We start from the raw sequence: 25,034 nt of genomic DNA, 5'->3' as shown, positions 1-25,034 counted from the left end.
AGACGCTTAACCGACTAAGCCACCCAGGCGTACCTCCCTTGGTTTTCTTGATGCCCTAATGAATATGTTTCAAAAATCCAGCAAACCAGTCTTTTCAAATATCATGTACCTGCAGATGCTGCTTTGATTAATTATACTTTGGTTTATTTTAGGTGAAAAATAACACCGAGAACTTGATTTTCTTGTAAAGACAGTTCTCAAGGAATGAAAAGACAACGTATGGATGAATTCTTGTCTCTTTTGTCACGATTAAGAGGTTTTCATGTTTTGGGGTGCCTGGGTGGCTCAGTTGGTTTCAGCATCTGATTCTTGTTCTCAGCTCGTCTTCATCTCAGGGTGATGAGTTCAGGCCCCATGTTGGGCTCCACACTGGCCATGGAGCCTACTTTAAAAAAAAAGTTTTCATGTTTTTATAGATTATAGTTGTCTTCTTAAAGGCAAAGGAGACTTAAGTTTTCTCAGACTTTTTTGCAACTCGCTCTTTCTAGCTGACTTACTATCACTCCATCTCTTTATGATTAAGAGTTACCTCCATCTTTTCTAAGCACCTTAGGCTGGATCTGTGTACTTTAGTATGTGGTTATATTATATATAGAGGAGATTAATTTATTCCATTTATGGGTAATAAGCCTGTTGGTGCAGTCTAAAAATGTAACTTCCTGTGTGCCTGACATTCACCATGTTTTGATTCATTGATACTTCTGGGTTTGAGGCTGGGCTTTCATATGTTAAAAGTGTGCCTTATATTTGAGAATGCAAGTACAAATACTTCCTTCCAGGGATGCCTGGGTGGTTCAGTCGGTTAAGCGTCTGCCTTCCACTCAGGTCATGATCGCAGGGTCCTGGGATCAAGTCCCACATTGGGCTCCATGTTTAGCGGGGAGCCTGCTTCTCCCTCTGCCTGCCGCTCCCCCTGCTTGTGTGCTCTCTCTCTGACAAATAAATAAATAAAACCTAAAAAAAAAAACAAACCCCACTTTCCATATATGTGAAATAACTGAAAAGTTTAGATACATTTATTAATCTTTTTCACTTTACACATAAAGGCTCTTCCTTGGTTTGTGAATATCTGCTAATAGCAGAATTTATTTGTGAATTTGTCTTATACTCTACTTGGCACTTTTGCTGAAAGTAATTCCTCTGTTTCTTAACTGCTGCATGCTAAATTTTCATGGTTTCTTTGCAATTTAGAAGCTGATGGAAATACTGGAACTACTTTTTGGTGCCCCTGCAAAATGGGACAGAGCAATTCAGCAGCTGCTTACATAGTCTGTAATCATCTCTCCTGTCTCACACCCAATCCAAGTTTTGTATTTCAGTACACATCACTTCAGAGGTGGTAACATGTCTGTATTCCAAAGCCTTGTTGGTGGTGATTTTACCATTTTATTTTATGTTCCAAATAGTGATACCAAAAGAAGCCATAGGAAGGTTTGCTAGTACTGTTCTGTAACCTGATAGAAAGAATTATTAACCTAGTAAATCATTTACATCCTGTTTTTGTGCCAAGATTCTTCTTGATTTGTGATTCTTATACTGCCTACACCTCAGGAATTTATGAAAGCTTCCAGTTTCTTATTTTGTCAGCCTGAAATCCCTGCCTTATGTTGCATTTTCCCTCATGAACCTCTTCTACACAGCTGTCTTCCAACTTTACACTGTGAATCTGCAAGATGTTTATAATGTTTTGCACTATTTTTTTAGTGTATGTTTTGAAAAATGTAGCCACTATTACATGGTACTTCCTGGATTGTTATTAAGGAGTTATTTATTTATTTTAGCTTATAAAGAACAGATTTATTTCTCATAGTTCTGGAGGCTGGACGTCTAGGATCAGGGTGTCAGCATGGTAGGGTGAGGGCCCTCTTCCAGGTTGCAGACTTCTTGTTGTGTCCTTACATGGTGGATAGGTCAAGGATATTTAATGTGGTTCAGAATCTGTTGAGTTGAAAGGTTTTTTAGTTTTAAGATTCTTGTATTTTCGTTTCAAGGATAGATGGAAAATGTAGTATTAAAGAGCAGATGACTGAGTATCATCAGTTGTGATGAGAATTGGCACTACCATTACTGATCTAAGAACCTTCATGCATTTCTGTGTGTGTGTGTGTGTGTGTGTGTGTGTGTGTGTGTGTGTGTGTGTGTGTTTAGGACAAGCATCTCTTATCTGAAAACAGTGATCTGAAGATGGGATAACATTTTGTAGTTTTTGTTTGTTGTGTAATTAGTATCCTGCCTTGTACATAACAGTGGCCTAACACTGTATGCAGTTCTATAAACATCTTTATTTGGTGATGGTTTGGTGTATCGGCCAGGAAAGTACAGGCTAAGCTAAGATACTGTCAGAGTGTTGAGTTTAAAGATAATTAAATTTTCATTTTTTTGTCTTACCTTTCTTCTGACGTGATTACCTTTTAGAATTTTGTGTTTCTTCATGATATTTTATAAATCGAGGGAAAGCCTACTGTGAAGTCTGAATACCCTTTTATTCCCCCAATATTTTACTGATTTTTGGAATTTAAACCTCTTTTTGTGCTTTTAACTTCAGTATCAGTTTCCTTAAATGTGGGAGTGAAATTGATCTTACTTTGTGTCCTGACTTCTACTTTATTCTTTGGTCTTATAATCCTTTCCCATGATATCTTTAATCTTCTTTTCCAGATAGATTTTTGTAAAATCTTAGTCTATTCCTTAGTTGATGTACTCTTGACTCTTATTCATATAATCTTGACTCTTATTATTCTATTGCCTATTAATGAACACACACACACACACACACACACACACACACACACACACACCCATCATCTTGGAAGCACCTATATGTAGGTTGAGCAAAGGATTAAACATGTAATGGCTTTGTCACAATGGACTTTTTGTTTATTTCTAAAATTGGCTTTTTTTTTTAACAGATAAGTGTAAAGCAGGAAATTACTTTTACTGATGTATCTGAGCAACTGATGAGAGACAAAAAACAAATCAGAGAGCCAGTAGACTTACAGAAAAAGAAGAAACGGAAACAACGTTCTCCTGCAAAAGTAAGAGAATATATTAAGGCGGTGGTCCCTAACCTCCTAATTCCAAACTGTTGGTTAATCTTATGGGCAGGAACCTGGCTGGACCATAAGACAAACATAAAAATCTCATGTGGCTTAGTAAAGTTGGAATGTTGTATCAGAATCGCCAGGAGGACGGGGATGCATGTCTGCAGGGAGGTGGCGGGCCATTGGTTTTAATTTTTCCACTTTTTTCACCATGTCTTTTTTCTAAAGACAAACTTTTCTTTTTCCACGTCTCTCTTTTCTGCCCTTGCTTCTCATTCATATTAGTTTTACTTATTTTAATATGATTTCAAGAAAATTCAACACCAGTTATTCATCAGGGAAAGGTTGTGGGATACCTGTACTAGAATGTAAGCTCCACGAGGGCAGGGACTTCATATTATTCACAGTTGTATCCCAAGAGCCTGGAATAGTAGGCATAATAGACCCTTAAGAAATCCTTGATGGGTGAATGAATAGATTAGTAAATAAGTGACCTAGTAAATACTAGTAGTAATTGCTGGCTTTTTTTCCTTTTTGGTATAGTAGTAGTTGACTGTAGGTAGCATTTTGGTATTTCTAGGAAGTCTCTGAATTCTGAGCGGTATGTTTACATCTTTATAATTATTTTTCATCTTTTGTTTTACCTCATATAGTGAAGAAGGATTTTTTAAAGTCATAATGTAACATGACCTTTTAATTTTGATGAATCCTTATTTTTACATTTGTGATTTAGATTATCATCATCATTATTTATATAATTAGTCTATTTTTGGACTCAGTGATGTGCTGAAGCCAGCTTGTATTGGCTTGCCAGAGCTGATTGCTAAATTTACAGGAATTTTGCAAGCCAGTGCTAAAATCATTAGTAACTTAAAATTAGCCATAGTGAGAATATTTACAACAAACACTTTCCACCACCTGACTCCTTACTCTGTTGGTGAGCATTAAGAACATACCACAGCTTTTGGGATATATATGTATACCTACTATAGAAAAATTTGAAAAATATAGACTAAAATAACCTGTAGTTATATTGCCAGAGATAGCTAACATAATTTTCTGCCATATTCCCTTTCTGTATTCAAATTTGTGTACATTGATTGATTGAAAGTCCTGATTTTTTTTAACAGTGTGTAAGCGATTTTTACATTTAAAGTTATTAATGGTTTTTATAAAGATTTTATTAGCTGCATAATATATTATTTTTGATGTGTCACATTATATATTCAGTGATTGCTATATTGTTGGAAGTTGTGTTCTTTTTGCCTTTATTTTAAATCATGCTGCACTTAAAATATTTGTGTATAGATCTTCATGTGTTACTGAATCAGTCATCAATCAGAGGGCATGAATTTTTCAGAAGTGTTCTTGACAGTGTGGCTCCTTCCAGAAATGTTGTACCAGTTACATTGCTACCTGTAGTGGATCTGAGGTGTGTCATGTCTGTACATTCAAGTGTGAGACTTCATTTTTTGTAGCTTAAGAGGGACATTTCATTATAGTTTAAGTTATAATTTCTTTAGTTACTGGCCATACTAAACTTTTTTTCTCCCATAATTATTGGCATTTTATATTTCATGTTTTGTCACGTCCCTCCTTGCCTTTCTCCTTCCCTTTGTTTTCTTGGGGTTAATTTTTTTCTCAGTGACTTATATGATACTTTTGTGTTGTTTTTTTTTTTACATTAATGAATAAATCAAATTTTTCATACATAGAGCAATACAAGGTTTTGAAGAAAAAATTATAATATTGCGATAGTGATTGTTACTTTGGGTTTGCTGCTAATCTATGGGGAATAAAGTCTTTTAAAAAAAATTCACTACATTTTCCTTGGTATTTTATCGCCATTTTTTTCTGGTACTATTCTTGAGTGTAATGTATCCTAAAATTCTGACTAAAACTCAGATTATTATCTTCCAGTAGGGTGTTATTTGGCATCTCTATTTGGTGCTATGTTCTAGGTGTTTCTAATACAGATCAGATTTTTAGAGGCTTTAAGCTATTTTGCTTGTCTAATTTGTAGATAAACTGATAATGTATCAAAATATTTCTAAGGGTATTACATAAATATATATCTGTGTAATGGCTAGATGAAAGATTTGGCCTATTTTAAGTATATTATATATAAGGAAATGTTTTGGGGAGGTCTTTTTAGGGAATTCCTAGGAGAGTGACATAACTAGAAATAATACATGGAAGATGAGGGTGTGAGAATAACAAAAACAATTATTTTTAAACTGTCCTGACACATTAAATGTAACGGAGAATGGTTGTGGACTGTTTTTAACGCTGGTCTGCAGTCTTCAGATGAATGGTTTTTGTGTCTGGAGTCTTAGAATTTGAGACAGAACCAGTGAGTTATTTTATATTTTCTCAAGCATGTTTTAAAAAATTAACACTTTGTATTTTTCATTAAAGTAACTGTTTCTGCCTTTTTTGTAAGAAGAGAAAGTAGCTTATCTCACGTCTATAGATCAATGTATTGCTTGTTTTAAATTCCTTAAAAACAGTTTTAAGTTTCACAAAGAATTATAATTTACTATGCTTAGAAGACTCTACTCTCCCCCAGAATCTTTTCCAGATCTTGAATTTGCCATTATGAATATTTTGGGTGTGTGCCAGCATTGTGTCATATTAGATTGGGGATCTATACAGAAAATATAACTAACATGATAGACTTTTAGTTAAAATATTAGAGCTTACATATCCATATAAATAAATGTGACTCCTTTCAAGATCAGCTGTGTAGTGAGAAGTACTGTATTTTTAGGTCATCTTTAACTGCCATGGATTTTAAGCAATAATTGCTTTCTAAGCCTCTGTCATATGGCAGAGGTAGATTTGATACTGAAAATTGCCAAAATACATTTGGCAACATGTCTGAAGAAGAGGGTATAGTCAAGCTTGGGAGTGTTGGCTAGGTCAAGTTATTTGGTGCTATCATGGATTAAACTTGTTTATGAAAGTAAGTTTTCTACATGATAAAATCTTGTTCCTTTTAAATGTCAAATTTAATTTAATTTTAACAACTTTGTCAGGGATCTTTAACGTGTTGTGTTCTTTTTAAATATAGTGCATATGAACTATAATGTCTAGTCTGATGTCTGTCTATGTTGATGATGTAAACATTTTTTAAAAAATCTTATGTGTTATAATGAAGCCCTTTGGAAGGACTGAGATATTAGGGCTTTCCCCACCTCTTACCCTGAACGCTTCTGACTGGTAGACTTTAAAGTGTTTTTTTGATGCTTATAATTGCTTCTTGTCTCATTCCTTAATGACATGCTCTCCTTTTTTACATTGCTATACTTCGTTCCATAGCCCCTTTGAATCTCGCTTTGTTGTGGATTACCACTATATGGAGAACTAAAGTTACCAGAAATATGTGAAAACTTTTAGTAAACTTAATTCGATCTCCATGCATTCATGTCAGTGGGTTTCCTCTTGGCTCTCATTAGAGTCACCTGTAGGGCTTTTCCAGTTATAAATACCCAGGCCCCAACCCTGGGGACTCTTATTGGGATTTCCATTTATACTTTAAAAGAGTCCAGGGTGATTGTGATTTATGTTTATTGCTTGAGAATCTCAAGTCTTAATACTAGAAACTTCTGGAATAAGAAGTAAGGAATGAGCTATTACCACTTGACTTTGATATTGACTTGTTTGGTGTATTAGGAGGTAACACAGAAGGTTTCTATGAGGATTATTGAGTCAAAGTCAATGAACTCTAAGAATCTTTTTAAGAAAAGCATAACAATATTATCTTAATCCAGTATTGTGTATACATTGTATAGGTCTTTTCAAATGTCTTAGTGACTGAATGAGATAGAGCAGAGTACTTTTAATTCCTTACTTCTTACTCTGAAATGTATCTCCCTTTTCATTCCTTCAGCAAACAGTTTGGATGCCTGTAAAGTGCCCGCATCTCTTATCAGGTGCTGAAGAAAGGAACTGTGTTTGTTTAATAGTTTAGGTGTTCCGAGTAGAAATTGATCATTCAAAGTTGTGCTGAACTCAGTACGGATGAGAGTATTCCATAGATCGAAATAGATTGTAGATTATATAGAGAATGCTTTCTTAGCAATTTATTATACGCTATTGGTTTTCAGAAAAGATTTGTGATTTTGATATCAAAAAGATCTTAAATTGAATTATATAAGTGAGGAAAACTTAATTAAAGGGAACAGAGAAATAGATATACCAGGCATGTGTCATACTTTCTCCTATGTGTTGACTTGATTATGGAAGAAGTGGCTTTGAAGCCAAAGAACTGATTGTAAGATGGGGAATGGAGGTAACAGAATAGTACTTAAGAGAAAAATGAAGATGAGCATTAGTAAAAGAATGTGTTAGTATTTTATTTTTTTATTTTTTAAGATTTTATTTATTTATTTGTCAGAGAGAGAGCACACCAGCCAGGGGGAGCGGCAGGCAGAGGGAGAGGGAGAAGCAGGCTCCCTGCTGGGCAAGGAGCCTGATGTGCGGGACTCGATCCCAGGACCCTGGGATCATGACCTGAGCCGAAGGCAGACGCTTAACCAACTGAGCCACCCAGGCGTCCCTAATATTTTATTTCTCAAATTTTTTCAGGGAGCTATGTGTTTTGGGTAAATAATTTTTCTCACAAAACTGAACCCTAACTTTAAAAAATATTTTGATGTAAACCTTTCTTTTTAAATATCACATACTTTTTTGGCTAATATTTAGGAAACCTAAGAGAAATGATCTTTTCTAAAACTTAGGGTTATTATGCTGAACATTAGTTATTGTGCCATGCTTACAATACAGTGACTTTTGTGTTCTGGCACTGTCAAAAGCTTGTCATTTTAAAATGAAATTTGTAATGTATAAAATCCAGTAGGGACAGGTAGTGAAAATTCTGAAGAATGAGAGTGACAGTGTGAAGGTAGGATATTAGAGGTAACTAGGAGGGTCAAGATATTGTGCTGGTTATTGCTGTGGATGGTTATGGCAGTGTTATTTTGTTGTATGTCTTTGGGATGGCACTATTCTGCTTCTGATTGGATTTGAAGAATAAAGAGAATTTTGGAAGATCTCATTCTCCACCCCCCAGTTGCAGTGAACTGACTTACAATACAGGAGAAATTTAAACTATCTCCTCTATATTGTCTTTTGGGTTTTGGTAGTTTAGAATATGATTCAGGTTGATTTAAGAATATATGATAAAACCTATAATCATTACCTTAAAATAATTAAAATTATCTTAAAATAATTTTAATAGTACATAACAGAGAATGGAGAAAATAATCTCTGCCTTTTAAGACAGCAAAACTTTTCCTCACTGAAGAGTGTTAGGTTGTTCAGTGGCAGTGACCTTTGAGGAGTGAAAAATCTCTAAACTTAATAGAGCTTTGTTAGTGTTTTGCCTGATGAAAATTGATGTATTATTTAAGATGACCATCATATATAGTAGCTAGTTGGGAACAGATTTGGCTCAGAACAAAAAATGTATCTAATGGACCATGAGATTAAGAAAGCAGATTGAGTTCCATTTGGTTTTGAAATTTTTTACTAAAAGATTCTGTTTTAAATTTATAAACAGTTAAGAAAATCAAGTATGTTAAGTATTGTTTAGACTGTTACTAATTTCTCCACTCTTGATAAAGCCTTATTGCTTGGTCTTTATAATATACCATATTTCTCCAAGAGTAGGAGCGACAGGAAGCAAGACAAATCAAATGGAGATATTATACCAGGCATTTTAGGATTTAAACCTTGAAATTTAAAACCTTTAATTGTAATAGTGTTCATAAATTGAGGGGAAAAAGAAAAGCAGAAATATTTTATGGTACTAGTTAGAGTAGCAAGTGAGACTGCTAATCTCTAAGGCAAACACATTTAACTGGTAGATCACTTTCTACCAAAAGATCTTGAAAGGGTGTGAACAAGAACAGAAACCATATCTATACCAAGGAAGAAAATTTTGCCTATATTAATGTGCCATTTCTTTTCCACTAAGGGCCTTTGTTCTTTAACATAGCCACGTCTCTGTGGCACTACTTAGTAACTTCGAAAAATTGAAAGGTATCACTTTTGGCAAAAATTTTTAAAAAGAATAAATTGGTGAGCCATGAGGATGTTTGGTTATGGGTAGCAGTCAGCCATGTCATTAGACATTTATAGAGTCTAACTATGTTCCAGACACCATTTTGGGCACTGGGGTTATAGTGGTGAATAAAACAGACAAAATCACGTGGTTGTATTTAAAACAGATTACAAATTGGAAGAGCCACTGGTGCTCATCTGTGGCAAGATGAATTTTACTCAGTGTCCTTTATACAAATGTGTTTGTTATTCTGGCTCCCCCCCCCCCCAAAAAAAGCCACAGAGAAAGAAATATAAAAATGTCCAAGAATTTGATTTTTCTGTCTTTGAACTTATAAATGTGCTAGATTTTCAGTCTTCTTATTCACAAGCCAGTGTTAGCTGTTTCATCCATAAAATCCACCTTGAGTTAAGGCTTGAATGCACAGTGAAAGGCAGCATTACCTTCAGTGCCAGAAAACAATGACCTAGAACTCCTTAACTCTTCATAAAAGGGCTTTGTACAGTCAGGGACAACATCCGTTTCACATTAAGTAACTTGGGCCAGATTTGTTCCTTGCACAGACTTCCCTTGCAGTTGCTATGCCACAGAAAGCTCTTGAGCTGTCATGTGTTTTGGCACTTGGATCTTCTTGTTATCAACATATGTGGAAAAAATACCTGGTGCTGTCTTGTTTTTAGTTCTGTTTTATATAAAATGTTTAACATCTTTTTGTTACTTGTTTTATGTTAGAAATATTTTGAATCTTCTTTGAAAAGATTTTGTGTTTTGTTTTGTTTTGCATAGTGTTAACTTGCATATTATTTTGTGACTTGGAGGGGTCAAAAAATTTAAAGCAACTGGCCAGAGATGAAACTTTCTATTCTCACTGACTCTCATCAGGAAGCTGTGACACCCACTTCCAATCTTGTGCCAAATGTTTCTCTTTATGACTCTGGTGCATAGACTTTGAAGCATTGTTGACCACATTGGCAGTTTGCCCAGAACCCAAATATCCTGTATAATTTGCATAATAATTACCATTGATTTACATACAGTACAGGCTGAGTTGTCTTCCAGAATTTAAAGTAAAAGAATGTTTTAAAAATTAAAGCCTTTTCCCCCTTACCTCTCCTGTTTTCTAGGTTTGAGAAGGGGGTCATAGCTGTGTGTTTACAGGCCCTAATCAGTTTCCACAGGCCTTTGTATTTTCTAAGATGTTTCCTAGATTTTTCTACCTCGTGTGGGACACAATTTCGTAGCTCCTATACTGCATGCCCCCACCTCCAGTATTGTTTCCCCTCTTACTTGCCATGCTCCTAGTGATCTGATCTCCTACTGGTTTTCTTTGCTTCTTATCTTCATGTCATATTCTGCCATGTCATTTCTAATCTCCTCAGTAATGAAAAAAAAAGATCATTTATTATTTTTACTCTGCCATGTGTCTCATGAGCGAGACAGTTTAATGTTGCATGTGGAACAAATGGTTGATAAATTGGAATACATGAAGCCCAAAGATGAGCGTCTCTCTGGCACTGTCCAGACCAGGCCCATAATATTCTCAACCTCAGGAAGCCCAGGAAGATATGATTTCTTTGTCACCTGTCTTCCTTCCCCATACCCACTCTAATTTATTTATCCAACAAATGTTTTTAGGAATATGCTCAATGACAGGTTAGTAGTCCTAGAATAAGTAACCTCAGAGATCCTAGAGTGAACCAGACTCCAAATTCTATGCTAGATGACTTAAAAACTTAGATTGCTCTTTTTCTCTTCTTTAACAAAAAAAGAAAGAAAGAAAATGTAATAGGTAAGCATTTATGTGATTCTGAAAAGTATTTAAGTATAAACAATGTAGAGTCCTCCTCCCACTTTCTCCCCTCTGCCCAGTTCCCTGGCCATCACAGCCAAGGCTATATTTGTTTCATGTGTATCCTTCTTAAATAGTTTTTATGCATATACAAATAAATATGTATCCTTGTATGTACTTTCTTATATATAAAAATTTGCAAAATTATGTACTGAATTCTAAACCTTGCATTTTTTAATTAATAAATCCTGGAGCTTTTTCCATATAGGTCTCTAGAGAGCTTTTCTCATTTTATTTTACAACCAGATAATGTTAAGTTGCATTCATTTTCCATGGTTTAACCAGTCCTATACTGATTGATATTTATGCCATGTCTATCTAAAACAAAACTTTGTCCTGCATATGTGAGAATTTAAAATTGAAAATAAAGTTACACTCACCCTAGCAGAGAGCACTTCGGGACTCTGTTAGACATCACCTTTGGAGAAGAGGGGACAGAGTGCTGAGATCTTACTTAAACCAGCTTCCAAGTTTTTATTAGTGATTTTTACCATTCCGAGTCACATTGTACTTTCCTACAGTTAATCATAACCTTATTCTAACACCTTTTTCAAGATTAGGAAAAAAATTTTCATAATTTCTGGTGACCATTGTTTGTGTTAAAAGGCATTACCTTTTTTATAAGTTAGTATTATGTTTTTAAAACTTCTTTTGTTTTTACCTTTTTTTTTTTTTAACTAGATCCTTACAATAAATGAGGATGGATCACTTGGTTTGAAAACCCCTAAATCTCACGTTTGTGAGCACTGCAATGCTGCCTTTAGAACGAACTATCACTTACAGAGACATGTCTTCATTCATACAGGTATTTCTTGAATTAAAATGGGCTTATGGCCATTAAGATTGTTGTTGCTATTTTTGCCTCGCATAAATGTCATTCATTTCTAAGACTGTAGCTAACCTGGCATTTTAAATCAGAGATTTCCATAGGCCAGAATATCAGAAGGAAACCAGCAAAACTTTAAATGAGAAAACAATGAACAAGGATGTGTAAAATTAATTAGTCTTAATTGGACACTTATCTGGCTTATGTGTTCTTTTCAGCTAAAGAAACAGTTAAATAATGTATTATTAAAAGCCTGTCAACATTTATTTTTCTCTGCAAGACATCCAGATGGAGTTTGAAATAAGAATTTATGAAGTAGGAGCTTCAAATATTAAAAGATGATATTAAAAATCATCATTAAGAACATGACATTATAGAGAGCAGACCTAAAGACTAATCACAGATCCTTGGGGAAACAGACTAGACGCGTAGGTTAAATTAAAGGGTATGGGGTGGGGAAGATAGAGTAATAAGGTAGGTTTAATGAAGTAGGAAATAGAGTGTCCCAGAAGCTAAAAAAAGAGACAGTTCCAGGGAGGGTATGATCAACAATGGCACAGCCTTCAGAGAGGATAGAGAGGGGTAGAGAATGAGAAGAAACCATTGGAATAAATAGTAAAGAGATCACAAGTAGCTTTTAAGAAAGCAGAGTATAAGAGTTAAAGCACAAGTGGGTGGTGGAGAATTTGAGACAAGAGGTAAACTGCTCTTAAGAAGGTATGGTTGAAACGGAAGGAGAGAGTAATAAGGCGGGAGTGTTTCAGGATTTCTGGAAGGTTTGTTTGCATAGATCAGACCTCAAGAATACTTAGAAGGAAAGGTTCCAGCAGAGAAGGAATGATTGAAGAGTCCAGATTTAAAAAAAAGAAAGAAAATGTTCAAAAGTTCTGAAGGTTCTGGAGAAAATAATTGAAAGGGCATAAAGGGATAGGTAGCCATGGAGAACAAGGTGGGTGGATCTTTCAGATAAAAAGAGAGAGGAGCTGTTTAACGACACACTAGATAACCCAGATCCTTTTTAGCCTCCTGATTTTTAAATTGTTTTGAATTGTTTTCTTTCTTTCTTTTTCTTGCTTGCTTGCTTGCTTGCTTGCTTGCTTTCTCTTTCTCTTTCTCTTTCTCTCTCTCTCTCTCTGTCTCTCTCTCTCTCCCTTCCTTCCTTCCTTCCTTCCTTCCTTCCTTCCTTCCTTCCTTCCTTCCTTCCTTCCTTCCTTCCTTCCTTCCTTCCTTTTGGATATAGAGTGGATTTCATCTCATCTTTGTGTGAGTGTGAGAATGTGAATTTTATAATTGTGGGGGAAAAATTGAGGAAATAAAATTCTTTTAAATTAATGAACAGTATAAAAATATTGTATGGATAATTTGGAATTTTCCAGAATTTGGGCTTCTAAGATTTATCTTTCCTCAGAAATAGTAACTATAAACTGTGTTTTATCCAGTAACTAATTTGTGGATGTGAAATTATTTTAAGGCGAAAAACCATTTCAATGTAGTCAATGTGACATGCGTTTCATACAGAAGTACCTGCTACAGAGACATGAGAAGATTCATACTGGTGAGTGTTGCCACCCTTCCTATAGGGTCATTAAAATTACCATTCCAAATACAGGGAAGAATTTTTAACAAGTAGCAGCAACTTGTTGCCACTGTGTATCATAGATCATATTTTTTCTTTGAATAAATCAGTCTTAACTGTTAAGACTTGGCTTTAATGTCCAAGCCCAGTAAATTACTTTGAAATAGAGTTTCATAATAACTTAAAATGTATTTGAAATGACAAAAGGAGATTTTTGTGAGATAGCTGTTTCCTAAGATGTTTAACAAGTTTAGGGTTAGGTAAAAGTATCATTCTTATTCTTTAAGTCTGGGGAAGAAACAAAGTGCCTGAGCCCTAAGATACGGATACCATTCTTTTTTCCCTTACTGTTTCATGTATATAGCTTACTATATTAAGAGAGTTGTAATCCTGATAAATTGGAGACTTCCAGTTTTTCAGTTAAGTTGTTAATGACTTAGAAACAAGTATTTCGGAAGATCACTTTAAAGGAACCCGTACCTTAAAAAGTTAAGTCTCTTTTTAAGCAGACATTTATTTGCTTTTATTTTATTTTATTTTTTGACAAATGTAAAACCAAGTGTTATATGTAACCTTGATTTAGTAGACTGTCAGCTTTTGACTTTGATGTCTGTAAGCATGGTGAAAAGTGTTTCTTTAGAATTTATTTCTAGTGTTTTGCCTTTTTGTGATGGAATAAAAACAGAGTTGGTGTATTTGTATCACTTTGATTCTTACATTTAAGTAGAATTGAGAGTGATGGTGATACTGCAAATATTGAAGTTCTTTTTTTTTTTTCTTAAAGATTTTATTTATTTGACAGAGAGACACAGCGAGAGAGGGAACACAAGCAGGGGGAGGGGCAGAGGGAGAAGCAGGCCTCCCGCCAAGCAGGGAGCCCAGTGCGGGGGCCCGATCCCAGTACTCTGGGATCATGACCAGAGCGGAAGGCAGACACCCAATGACTGAGCCACCCAGGCGCCGCTAAAATATTAAAGTTCTTCATATTTTTCTATATTAAGTACTTAAGCAGGAACCTGCCCAATGTTATTTAGATGTGTTCTCATGGTACCTACAGTACCTGTGAAAGGGGATGCTGGGCGGTTTGTCCTATAAAAGAAGCAACTTCTTCTGCCTAATCATTTTCCTTTCTTTGCCCCTAACAAAGAAGCATGAATGTGGCTGGTCTCCTTAAATACAACTTCAACTGTGTAGCACATCTATGGGCTTTAAAGTCTACTTTTCAAAGATCATTATGCACAACAGCCATTTCAGTTTCTTAAGTAAACATTTATTCATCACTTCCAGATGGAAGGGAGTGTAATAGGCACTTTGGGAGAAAGAACAAGTTATTGATCTTATGAGACTTACAGCTAAATTTATATTTCTATACACTAATAAAACCTGATCAGATAATGATAAAGTGGCTAAAATTTTTGTATGTTTTTAATACCTATTAGATTTTGATGATTTACTCATTCATTTAAAAAAATGTACTGAGCCTTAAGTATTTTTCAGGTATCAGAAATACAGAGATTAAAGAAAAAAGGTTTCCGCGGAATTTATATTCTAATGGGAGAGACATACATATAAACAAGCACAGTGTGATAAGTGTTGTAGAGTTTTGTACAACATGTTCTTGTGCCCTTGACCAAGAGCCAGCTGTGTTAGCTGTTGAAGGTTACATAGGAAAGACAACACAGGAAAACTGCAGGAGGCTTAGTTGAGAGAAACCACGTGCGTGAGAGAGAGAGAGAGTGTGTGTGTGTATCTGACAAAGATTTTTGAAACAGTACTTTCCCTTAATTGCACTCTGCTATTTTCTGTTTTGTTCTAGTAAATTCTTTTTTAATGTGCTGGTCACAATTCTGTAATCTTACTGGAAAAATAACTGTGCTAAGCCAGGGGGTATCTTGGATTTAAACACGTTACAATTGGTAGTTAATATTTAGAATTTACTAAGACCAGATATTGTGCTAAATATTTTGTTAAATATCTCATTTAGTTCTCACATTAATCTTGAAAGAGAGGAGCTATTACACATCCCCATTTTTTAGATGAAGAAATAATACGCACACAAGAAGTTGAGAAACTCTTCTAAATTTATATATAATCTAATATATATATATATATGGTGGAGCTAAGATTCCAACCTAAGTCTGTGATTCCAGATACACATGTGAAATCATTAACTGCAGAATGGGATTAGAAGCATAACAGTTACCTTTTGGCGCTTTTGAGTTTTTCTCACTATGCCACTAAGCCGTAACCGGGTTTAGGAATATGTAAAAGGAATGGAAGCAGGGGCTGGGGTTCTCATGATACAGAGAATACAATTAGAACAAGAGAAGAAATTAAGAGGAACCAGGGCAAACCAGTCACTATGGTTCCTTAACAGAGAAAAGTTTCTTTTGATGAGAGACTCACTTTTCCTTCACTCTTCACACCACCTCAACACCCCAGGTGGAACTGATATAAAGGGAATTGATTTTCCTTCTTCATTTTCTTGGTTCTTTTTATGGACTCTTTCTGAAGACAGTAAGATGTTTTTGTCTTATAACCAAGATACCTATAAGCTATACCTATCTAGGGGTGTATATTTAGAACCACATATATGTTCTCCAACATTGATTATTCTGTCTCTTACCGTTCTTTCGCATTTTAAATGGCTTTCATTTTTGTAGACGTGGGTAATGCTCTAAAGTTTGCCCATGTCAAGCTTTCTCTCTGTATGTTCTTAGTTTAAACGAATGCATCACATTAGTTAGGGCTATAAAAGAGATTTTGCGGGCACCTGGGTGGCTCAGTTGTTTAAGCGACTGCCTTCAGCTCAGGTCATGATCCTGGAGTCCCAGGATCGAGTGCTGCATCCGGCTCCCTGCTCGGCAGGGAGTCTGCTTCTCCCTCTGACCCTCCCCCCTATCATGTGCTCTCTCTCTCTCTCATTCTTTCTCTCAAATAAATAAATAAAATCTTTATAAAAAATTTTTGCATATGTTTATCCATTTTTAAATTGTCAAGAAGGTAATGAGTCACGTATCCACTGATCCTCAATGGTCCTGTCATGAGAAGAACTGCTAGTTCTTACAGGCTCCATTTTCCTTATAGCCTCCCTCATTCTTTTAGGTCTCATTATACTGTCTCCTCCAGCCTCCCCAGCCCCCAGGCCTGTACTCTGCTCCGTTTGCAACATGATTAAAAATCATTACTTGCTTGGCTACTCTTGCCACCAATCAAGATATCTGTGACTTCTAAAAACCAAGAACCTAGCTTAATTTGGTTTTCAGATAGAAAATTTTAAAACTCAGCCTGGACAGGTTATCGCTTAATTATATTTCCAAAGTTTGGCTTAGCCCATGAAATGTCATTTTATGAGTACCTTTTCATCCAGAGGCTGATCCCTTTAGCCTAAGGCACTGAGAAGGGTAAATATTCTTGGGACTGCTGTTTTTTTGGCAATTATGGGAGATTTATATCTTTTTGTAAATGCATTATAGATCCTTAATGGTATGTTTGGGGATGTGGGAGAGAAGGTGAAGACTTGAAGCCAAGGTTGAAGATGAAAATCTAATTGATCATTTTGTTTAGGGTCAGGTACATACCAGGGTTAAACATTCATTTTCAGTGGCAGATTTGATCAGGTGTTTCTGTTTTATCTAAGGTGCCTTTTCCTTTACATCTTCAAAGGCATGTATAGACTACATGTTAGAATGACATATATCCAGTTGTGTTCTTTTCTAGTCATCTTCTCACCATTCTTACCCTAAGAAAGTACCAGTCTTCCTGCCATAGGACAGGAGGTGTGAGTTTGAGGAGTAAAGAACTTAATACAGTTTTCAATATTTTATTTTAATTTTATTTCAGTTCTCTAAATTCCTGTAAATAGTAAGTCACGGAATACCTATCTTGATAGTCTGACTGTTTTAGCAAATTATGGTTGTATTTTATAGTGTGACAGTTTTCACAAATTTTTTATTTCATTAGTAAAAACTTATGAGCCATTTTGTATATAGGGAAGATTTTATAGAAGATCTTGCTCCCCAAAATGAAAAGTATTTTGAAAATAAACCAAATCATTCAGTTATGCATATTCATTAGTTTCTCCCCCCCTTTTAAAAAAAGGCTTTAGTTCTTAATGCATACAATTCTATATATACAAATATAGGAAGAAACATTGGAAAACCTGTCACCCAAGTTAGCACTCTTTATGCCTAAAAATATGTTGATCTTCTTTTCCTCTTGACTATGACTTTTATTCACAACCATGTTAAAAAGCTGAACAGTAGCTTTTTTTTTTTTTTTTTAAACCAGTTGGGCTAGTGGGGTGGAGTAAGAATGTTGATTCACCCTTGACTAAGTTAGCTCAACACTGTATTTCCTTCATTATAGTTGAGTTATTAATAAACATAACAGTTTTCCTCTCATTATTTGAATCCCCAATCTATAATTTATGAGCTTTAATAGAGAGGTCTTACTGAAAGAAAATGTTACAGACCTGGTTAGAGTGTATCTTATTGTGGAGATGGAGAAACTGAATACTGTTTATGCTGCGGAGGATGTTGCCTGCACTAGTTGCTGCTGGCATTCTAATTGCTGAGCTAGATCGTGCTGGCATGGCCAGAGCTTGCCAAGAAAGATTAGGCAGGGAACTACAGATTGCTGTGACTGACATCCTCTGGTTTATTAACAAAGCATTCAGAAACCGGATTTCTTTTTTCCTCTGCAAAACTGTTGATAATTCACACTAAAAGATTTGATTACACATAAAATACATATAAAAGCTTAACACTGTATTACAAAGTATCTCAGTAAAGATACAGAAGAAATCATACACCCTCACCTATATGCCCGCGTGCTCACACACACACACACAAAACTGTGCCATACTTTTTTTGTTTTGGGGGATTGGAGAAGTCATTCTGAGAATCAACTCCATTTTGACATGCATTAGTACTGAAATACAGAGAACGAGAGGCTATATAAGGAAAGTTGCCTGGTTTTCAATTAAGTATGTATATTTTGTGTACAAGACCTTTTCCTTGAATCCATAGGAAATGTTCTTTGTTAGTTCTTAGTGTCTGCAGTTTAAAAAAAATATTTATCATTTGTTTTGACGAATCTCTAGTTTAACAAATTGGGAATCTCTTGAAGTGGTTTCATTCTTATTTATGTATCAGTATTGAATGAATGAACATGTGAGTGACATGACTAACAATTGGACCCATTCTGTACAGGTAGTCCAGACAACCAGTGCTTTGGGTGTTCAGATGAAATAGACCAGTGGGGATTCAGATTGGTGGCTTCATGGAAGACATAGAACTTAAATGGTCCTCTGAGGTTCGATTTAGACTTTGTAGTCCATGTGTTACATGGCAGTTAAGTGTCATCGTGGGAAGTATAGGTGGTAGAGCAGAAGCACAATGAAGCCAGGACCAGGAGAAAAATCTGGGGTGTCCTGAAGTTGGGAATATTTGGGCAAGGATAGGTAAGCAGATATGCGGACGATAAATTCAGGTACAGAGAGAGTAGCTAGCTAAAAATCTGGCAGATACCAGGACAATTGCAGATGCTGGATAATATAGCAAGCAGTGGGTCACATATGCTAGGTTAAAAGAACCAGAAGGAGGCAGATACTTTCAAGTTAGTTAAAAAGCTAGAAATTCCTAAGAATTCAGTATCATCAACCTAATAATACTGTCAAATAAATTTGAGTACCTGTTCTGTCCACGCACTGAATTAAACACAGTACATAAGGTATCTCACTTTATCCTCACAGTAGTCCTTCGAGGAGAGGGTACTATTTATTATTCCTTTTTTTTTTTTTTTTTTTTACAGGTAAGGAAACTAAAGGTAAAAATGATTAAGTACTTGCCCCAATGTGTGCAACTGGTTAACGACACAGTCCAGGTCTTCAAAGATCATGCCCTTAACTAGTATGCTATTGAAAGGGTAGATCAAGCACCAAGAAAATTTAGAGTTGGCAAAAACTTTTGTTTTTTTGTTTGTTTTGTTTTGTTTTTTGAGCGGGAGAGAGAAGGCGGAGGGGAGGGGCAGAAGGAGAGGGAGAGAGAATCTTAAGCAGGCTTCACACCCGTGTAGGTTTCGATCTCATGACTCAGATCATGACCTGAGGCAAAGTCAAGAGTTGGACACTTAACTGACTGAGCCACCCAGGCACCCCAAAACTTTGGATTTTAAACATGGAGGTTTTTATTTTGTTCAGGTAAGAGCAGAACCACTCCTGTACCTGGCCTTACAGTTTGTAGGTGATTGGGTATGCCTGCCTGAAATGAAGACTATGGATGTAGGAGTAAGAGCAGATTCCACCTGATAAGGAGTAAACAAAGGCAAGATAGACAATGTGTAAATGACCATTCTGAGTAGAGCAGGAGAGGCGGGGGTGGGTGGTTGAGTGGAGATGAAGAGATAAGAATAGAAAGCTGAATTTTAGAATTATATTGTCAGATTTTGATGCCAAGCTGAGGAGTGCTATTTATTTATAATCCAGTAAGCATTATAAAATATCTGGACATTTAAATGCCATATTGGAAGAATATTAATGGTTTGTGAAGAAAACTGGAAATTTGGTGAATGTTACCTTTTTGTTAACCGTAATTAATATGAAGAATAATTCAGAAAATTGCAAGTTTATTAATTGAGTTTACTTTCAGGTATTAAAAGAAGTTTTTTTAACAAATGAAGTGACACCATTAAGCTTCAAGAAATGTAGTATTGCTTCAGTTTTGACCAATTTGTGAGAAGTAGGCAAAACTTGGAAACCACTGAGTATTACAGTAAAACAAAATTATGTTTTTTGGACCTTAGATCCACTTCAATTTTGAACTGTAAAGGATGCACTAATTTTCAGGAAAAGAGATGAAAAAGGACTCCCCACATTTGAGTTAACATGTAGAATTTCCTGAATTTTTTAAAGTTACTTTTGGTAGTAGTTTCTCAGTTTTGATTGTTTTTTAAATCATTTTCAGTTACTTTAGAAAATGTGGTTAGTCTAGAACAAGACAAGTTACTTTTTCACTTGTTAGTTTGCCTTCCTTTAATGTGTTTTTTCCCCTAACCCCCCATACCCCCAGTTATTTCACACTCTACAGATGATAAAGCATTAAGACAGTTGAATCTAGATCTGATGCTTTGGTTTTTTTGTTTTTTTGGTTTTTTTTACAAGTTCTTTTGGAAAAATACCCAATTACTTCCTCGAATTCAAACACCTGGAAACCTTCAAGATCCTCCAATATTTGAAGCTTTTTTTTTTTTTTTTTTGAGAGAGAGAGAATGAGATAGAGCATGAGAGGGGGTAGGGTCAGACTCCCCGCCGAGCAGGGAGCCCGATGCAGAACTCCATCCCAGGACTCCAGGATCATGACCTGAGCCGAAGGCAGTCGCTTAACCAACTGAGCCACTTAACCAGCCAGGCGCCCTGAAGCTGTCTTTTTGACAGCTACTACTTATTATTCCAGAAGCCAATTGAGTGGATGACCAACATTCATGCTTTTCACATCTTGAATTCATTAAGTTTTCAGATGTCTGGATTGGCTGACAAAACTTTTATTTGTTGATAAGTTTTTCATTTGACAGACTTCTAATGACACGTAGTTTCAGAATTCATATATTTGGGCCTTTGGTGGAAGAGTGACTGAACTGTCTGGACACAGGATGAAGAAATAGGGTTTAGATATTTAAGGCAATCTAAATTTACTTATCAAGGTCATTCATTCTTATTTTTCTGAATACTTTTAAGATCCTTAGATGTTATCTCTGAAGTTTCTGTTTTTCAAAAATTCTTAAATGTTATTATCATTTTCAACTCTGATTTGAATTTTATGGAAGCATTTTGACATTCTTTGAAAGCAGCCACAATAATAGTAACTGCTTCTACCTATTTTATAACTTTACTCTTCTGTAGATCTTTTGGAGAGAGTCGAACTTCATGATACTGTTAAGAAGCAACTGTCATAGGATTGACATCCTAATGGAGTTATTTATCTCCAGCTTCATCTCCTGTGCTGCTTTTATGCTGTTTGTGTTACTGATTATTGATGGAAGTACTTCCTACTCTTTATTTCTTATAAGACTCTGTTGTCTCTTCCTCACAGCTGTGTAAAGAAGCTGATAGACAAGTTAACTAGAAGTGTATTGATTCCCCCTCCCCCATATATTTTCATCTATCTGTAAATTCTTTACAGGGCTTAACTGATTCTTCTTTACCTACATTTCATTATTTTGATTTTGACTTTCTAAGGGCACATAAAGAATAACTGCTGAGCAAGAACTTTCACTGTGCATTTTTAATTATCCTAGAAAATATATTCAATCAACTCTTAATTACCTTGGGGAATTGACTAAATTATAGATTTTTTTTTTAAAGATTTTAGTTATTTATATGAGAGGGTGTGAGTGAGCAGGTCGGGGGGCAGAAGGAGAGGGAGAAGCAGATTCCCCACTGAGCAGGGAGCCCAGTGAAGGGCTCGATCCCAGGACTTTGGGATCATGACCTGAGCCAAAGGCAGACATTTAACAACTGAGCCACCCAGGCGCCCCAGATTAATTATTTAAAATTTAAAAAGACAAATACAATTGTGAAAAAAATAAAATGAATACCAGCACAAAAAGAGCATTACATATTGCTGTTGTTTGAAGTTGCATAGTATTCTATATATAGGCCTGTTATGCTTATATAATGGAAGAACTGTCTTCATCCTTAAAATTCAGTCGGGTATGTTCTTGTCTACATCACCTTTTAGTTCTCTATCATTGGATGGAGGGGAGGGACCTGGAGTCTGATCAGTGGTAACTCTATAGAGTTTTGGAGGTCTAACTTTATCCCTGCAGAAAAATCTGTCTGTTAAGACATTTTATTTTTCTAATGTCAGATTTGGGAGGAAATAGAGGACGGACTCATGGGAACCTGAAACTGAAAGGTATTAATTTAAAATGTTAGGATTCAGTGAAAAATACAAAGGTTTCCCTTATGCAGAAGCCATGGGCATAAAAAATTAGGGACTGAGCAGGAGACATTTGAGGGGCTTTTATTAAGGAGGTGAGACGTTAAGCAGGGGTGGAGAAGAGAATGATTGTTCCAGGAAGAGGGGGTAGAGGTTACCTACCAAAAACATTGCCTGATGTTCTGCTTAATCATTGAGACTTCTAGATGATTGTTTAGTAGGAGAATTTGCTCAGCGGCTAACTGATATACGTAGGTTTTTTTATATTAAAAAGAATAAGATAGTAGTCAAGAAATAGACAATGGTAACAGACTATTTTAGCAAAATAATAGGATTTTTGGTCATTTCTTCCCTTGTATTTCATGTGATATTTTGTATTTCTAAGCTGTTACATTTGCTCTGCTTTTACATTTTGGATGACAGTTCTTGAATGGTAAATATGTTCCTGAATATTGTGTATAAACAAAGTTTACATTAAATCATTATAGTGCTGAATTGAAAGTTGAAGCTATTCCTTCTTTTAACAGTCTGTATTTATTTGCTCAGCAGTGTTTGGGTTTTAGATTAATTAATTAGCTATTAAAGTTTTTGTCCCTGCAGGGAAGTAACTTAAGAAACTAATTGCAATCTTTCTTTTTTCTCTCTCATTGCAACAATTTCTTTTATAATGAGATTTCTTAGGAATACCACTGTCATACTCTGGCAAAGTAATGGTGGCCTGAATTTATGAACAAGACATTGACTAAAAATTGAATGGAATGGAAATGAAGGATATATATTTTTTAAGGATTTTATTTATTTATCTGACAGAGCGAGAGCAGGGACACAAGCAGGGGGAGTGGGAGAGGGAGAAGCAGGCTTCCCGCTGAGCAGGGAGCCTGATGCGGGGCTTGATCCCAGGACGCTGGGATCATGACCTGAGCCAAAGGCAGAAGCTTAACAACTGAGCCACCCAGGCGCCCCAGATATGAAGGATATTTTAAAGGAAGATTAAGTATAGATGAAATTTAATAGTTTAAACAGAAGCAACTAACAGTGAAAGTAGTAAAGGGTATTGGTTTTTAAATTTTTAATATGGTACCCTGGTTTTCAAATGAAACCCTACATGGAGCAACATCAATAGTCAATTAGAAAACAAGGCAAGTGATTTCAAATGGTTTCCTTGGCTCTTGATGAGTTGACAGATGTTACCAATACTACCCAGTTGTTATTTATTCAAGGAGACAATGCCAAGTTGGAAGTGACTGAAGAATTAGCTTTTGTGGAATAACTGTAGGCAAGAATATTTTCAAAATGGAATAATACACTTTAAATGGTTGAATTGCATGGTATGTGAATTAAATCTCAATATAGTTTTTAATTTCCTTAAAAAGAATACATGAGAAAACATTATTTCAGTATATAATCCAAGTGGACTCCACTAAGATGTGTTAACAGATGATGATGGGAGAAGTATGTGTGGAGCAGAAAATGAGAAAATGTAAAGCATTTAAAGCTTATGGGCTATTCATTGTATTACATGAGCAGTACTTTGTGGAAAACATTTTGAATTTATTATGTGTCACTGAACCAATAGTGTCAACAGCAATCTTCATTTGGTGTAATGGATTTAACCATTATTGCTCCCAGGAATTTTCGTCTGAGACAGAAGTGAACATCCTGACTTACCCTACTCTGTGGCAGTTTAATATGTTAGAATTGGTCAAGTTTCATTGGGAGCTTTTGAGTATAGATCTAAGATTAAATTTTTCTGAATGAGAAGAACTACTCTCAACCACTCTTTTATAGGACACTGGAAAATGGCTTTGGAAATTAGCTTTTACTGAAGACTTGAAAATGTTTCTTACTTAATTAAACCTAATACTACGAGGGGAAAACAGTGCTTATAGTGAAACTTCTATTGTACAGTTGTTTTGACAGCTGCTAATGTGGAATCATAAAATGCTGCTTTATACACTTCACATGTTGTTACAAGTTACAACAAGAAGCAACATCTCCATTTCCACACACATATGGGGTAGATATGTTTTCCAGCCTCAAACTATATTTTCATCAGATTTTAGACCTTGATGTGAGTGCAAAAGAAATTTCCATATTTCACGACCATTAAACAGTAATTCTACCTCCTTTTCAGTTGGAAGTAATTAATCTGCAATGTAATGTCATGCAAAAGGCAAATATCAAGAAAATAATCTAATAGAATTCTAGAAATGCCTTCCAAGTGATGAATGACTCTTTAATTAAAATTATATTTTCCTGGGTTAATGTCAGTATTTTGTGGCAAAACAGTTTTAAAGAGTATGTAAAATCTCATTACAGATAGATTAGCATTAGCAGATAAACATTTGTAATCAACTTTGACGATAGGGAACAACTAACTTTGAACCCCAATTCAGTGATAATGCTACCTCCTCCCATAAAGAATAATTCCAGTTTTACCATTAATATATCTGTGTGGTCAAAGTTATATTCTATTATTCTCTTTTTCTGTTATTATTATATTATTATATATTATATATTATCATCATTATGTGTTGAATCTCATCAGTAAAAATATGTGGAAGTTTTTTTCTCTTTTGTTATATGAGTATGTATGCAATATCCTTGATTTTACCTCTTTACCCACAAAGCTTAATATATTTACTATCTGGCTCTTTATAGACAAGTTTGCTGACTGCTGTCAAAATTTATTCTTTGAATGTCCTCCTCTCTCAGTTCTTAGACCTCTGCTTTGTT

General features: G+C 35.4%; 1 protein-coding gene across 7 annotated transcripts in view; it reads left to right on the top strand.

Annotated features, from left to right (window-relative positions):
- The window catches only part of ZNF148 (zinc finger protein 148), a 122,021-nt gene that overhangs the window by 73,388 nt on the left and 23,599 nt on the right, over positions 1-25,034 (top strand). For all 7 annotated transcript variants that reach the window (XM_025875605.2, XM_025875598.2, XM_073894726.1 and 4 more), the window contains 3 exons: positions 2,910-3,035; positions 11,639-11,762; positions 13,255-13,338. In XM_025875605.2, coding sequence (XP_025731390.1) covers positions 2,910-3,035; positions 11,639-11,762; positions 13,255-13,338 — 334 coding nt within the window. The remainder of the gene's footprint in view (positions 1-2,909; positions 3,036-11,638; positions 11,763-13,254; positions 13,339-25,034) is intronic.

This window comes from Callorhinus ursinus, unplaced genomic scaffold, assembly GCF_003265705.2.
Source record: "Callorhinus ursinus isolate GAN/ISIS: 27379988/994484 unplaced genomic scaffold, GSC_fseal_2.0 scaffold1, whole genome shotgun sequence".
Classification (NCBI taxonomy): domain Eukaryota; kingdom Metazoa; phylum Chordata; class Mammalia; order Carnivora; family Otariidae; genus Callorhinus; species Callorhinus ursinus.
The sequence above is the reverse complement of the archived record's forward strand: the minus strand, read 5'-3'. Positions and strand labels throughout refer to the sequence as shown.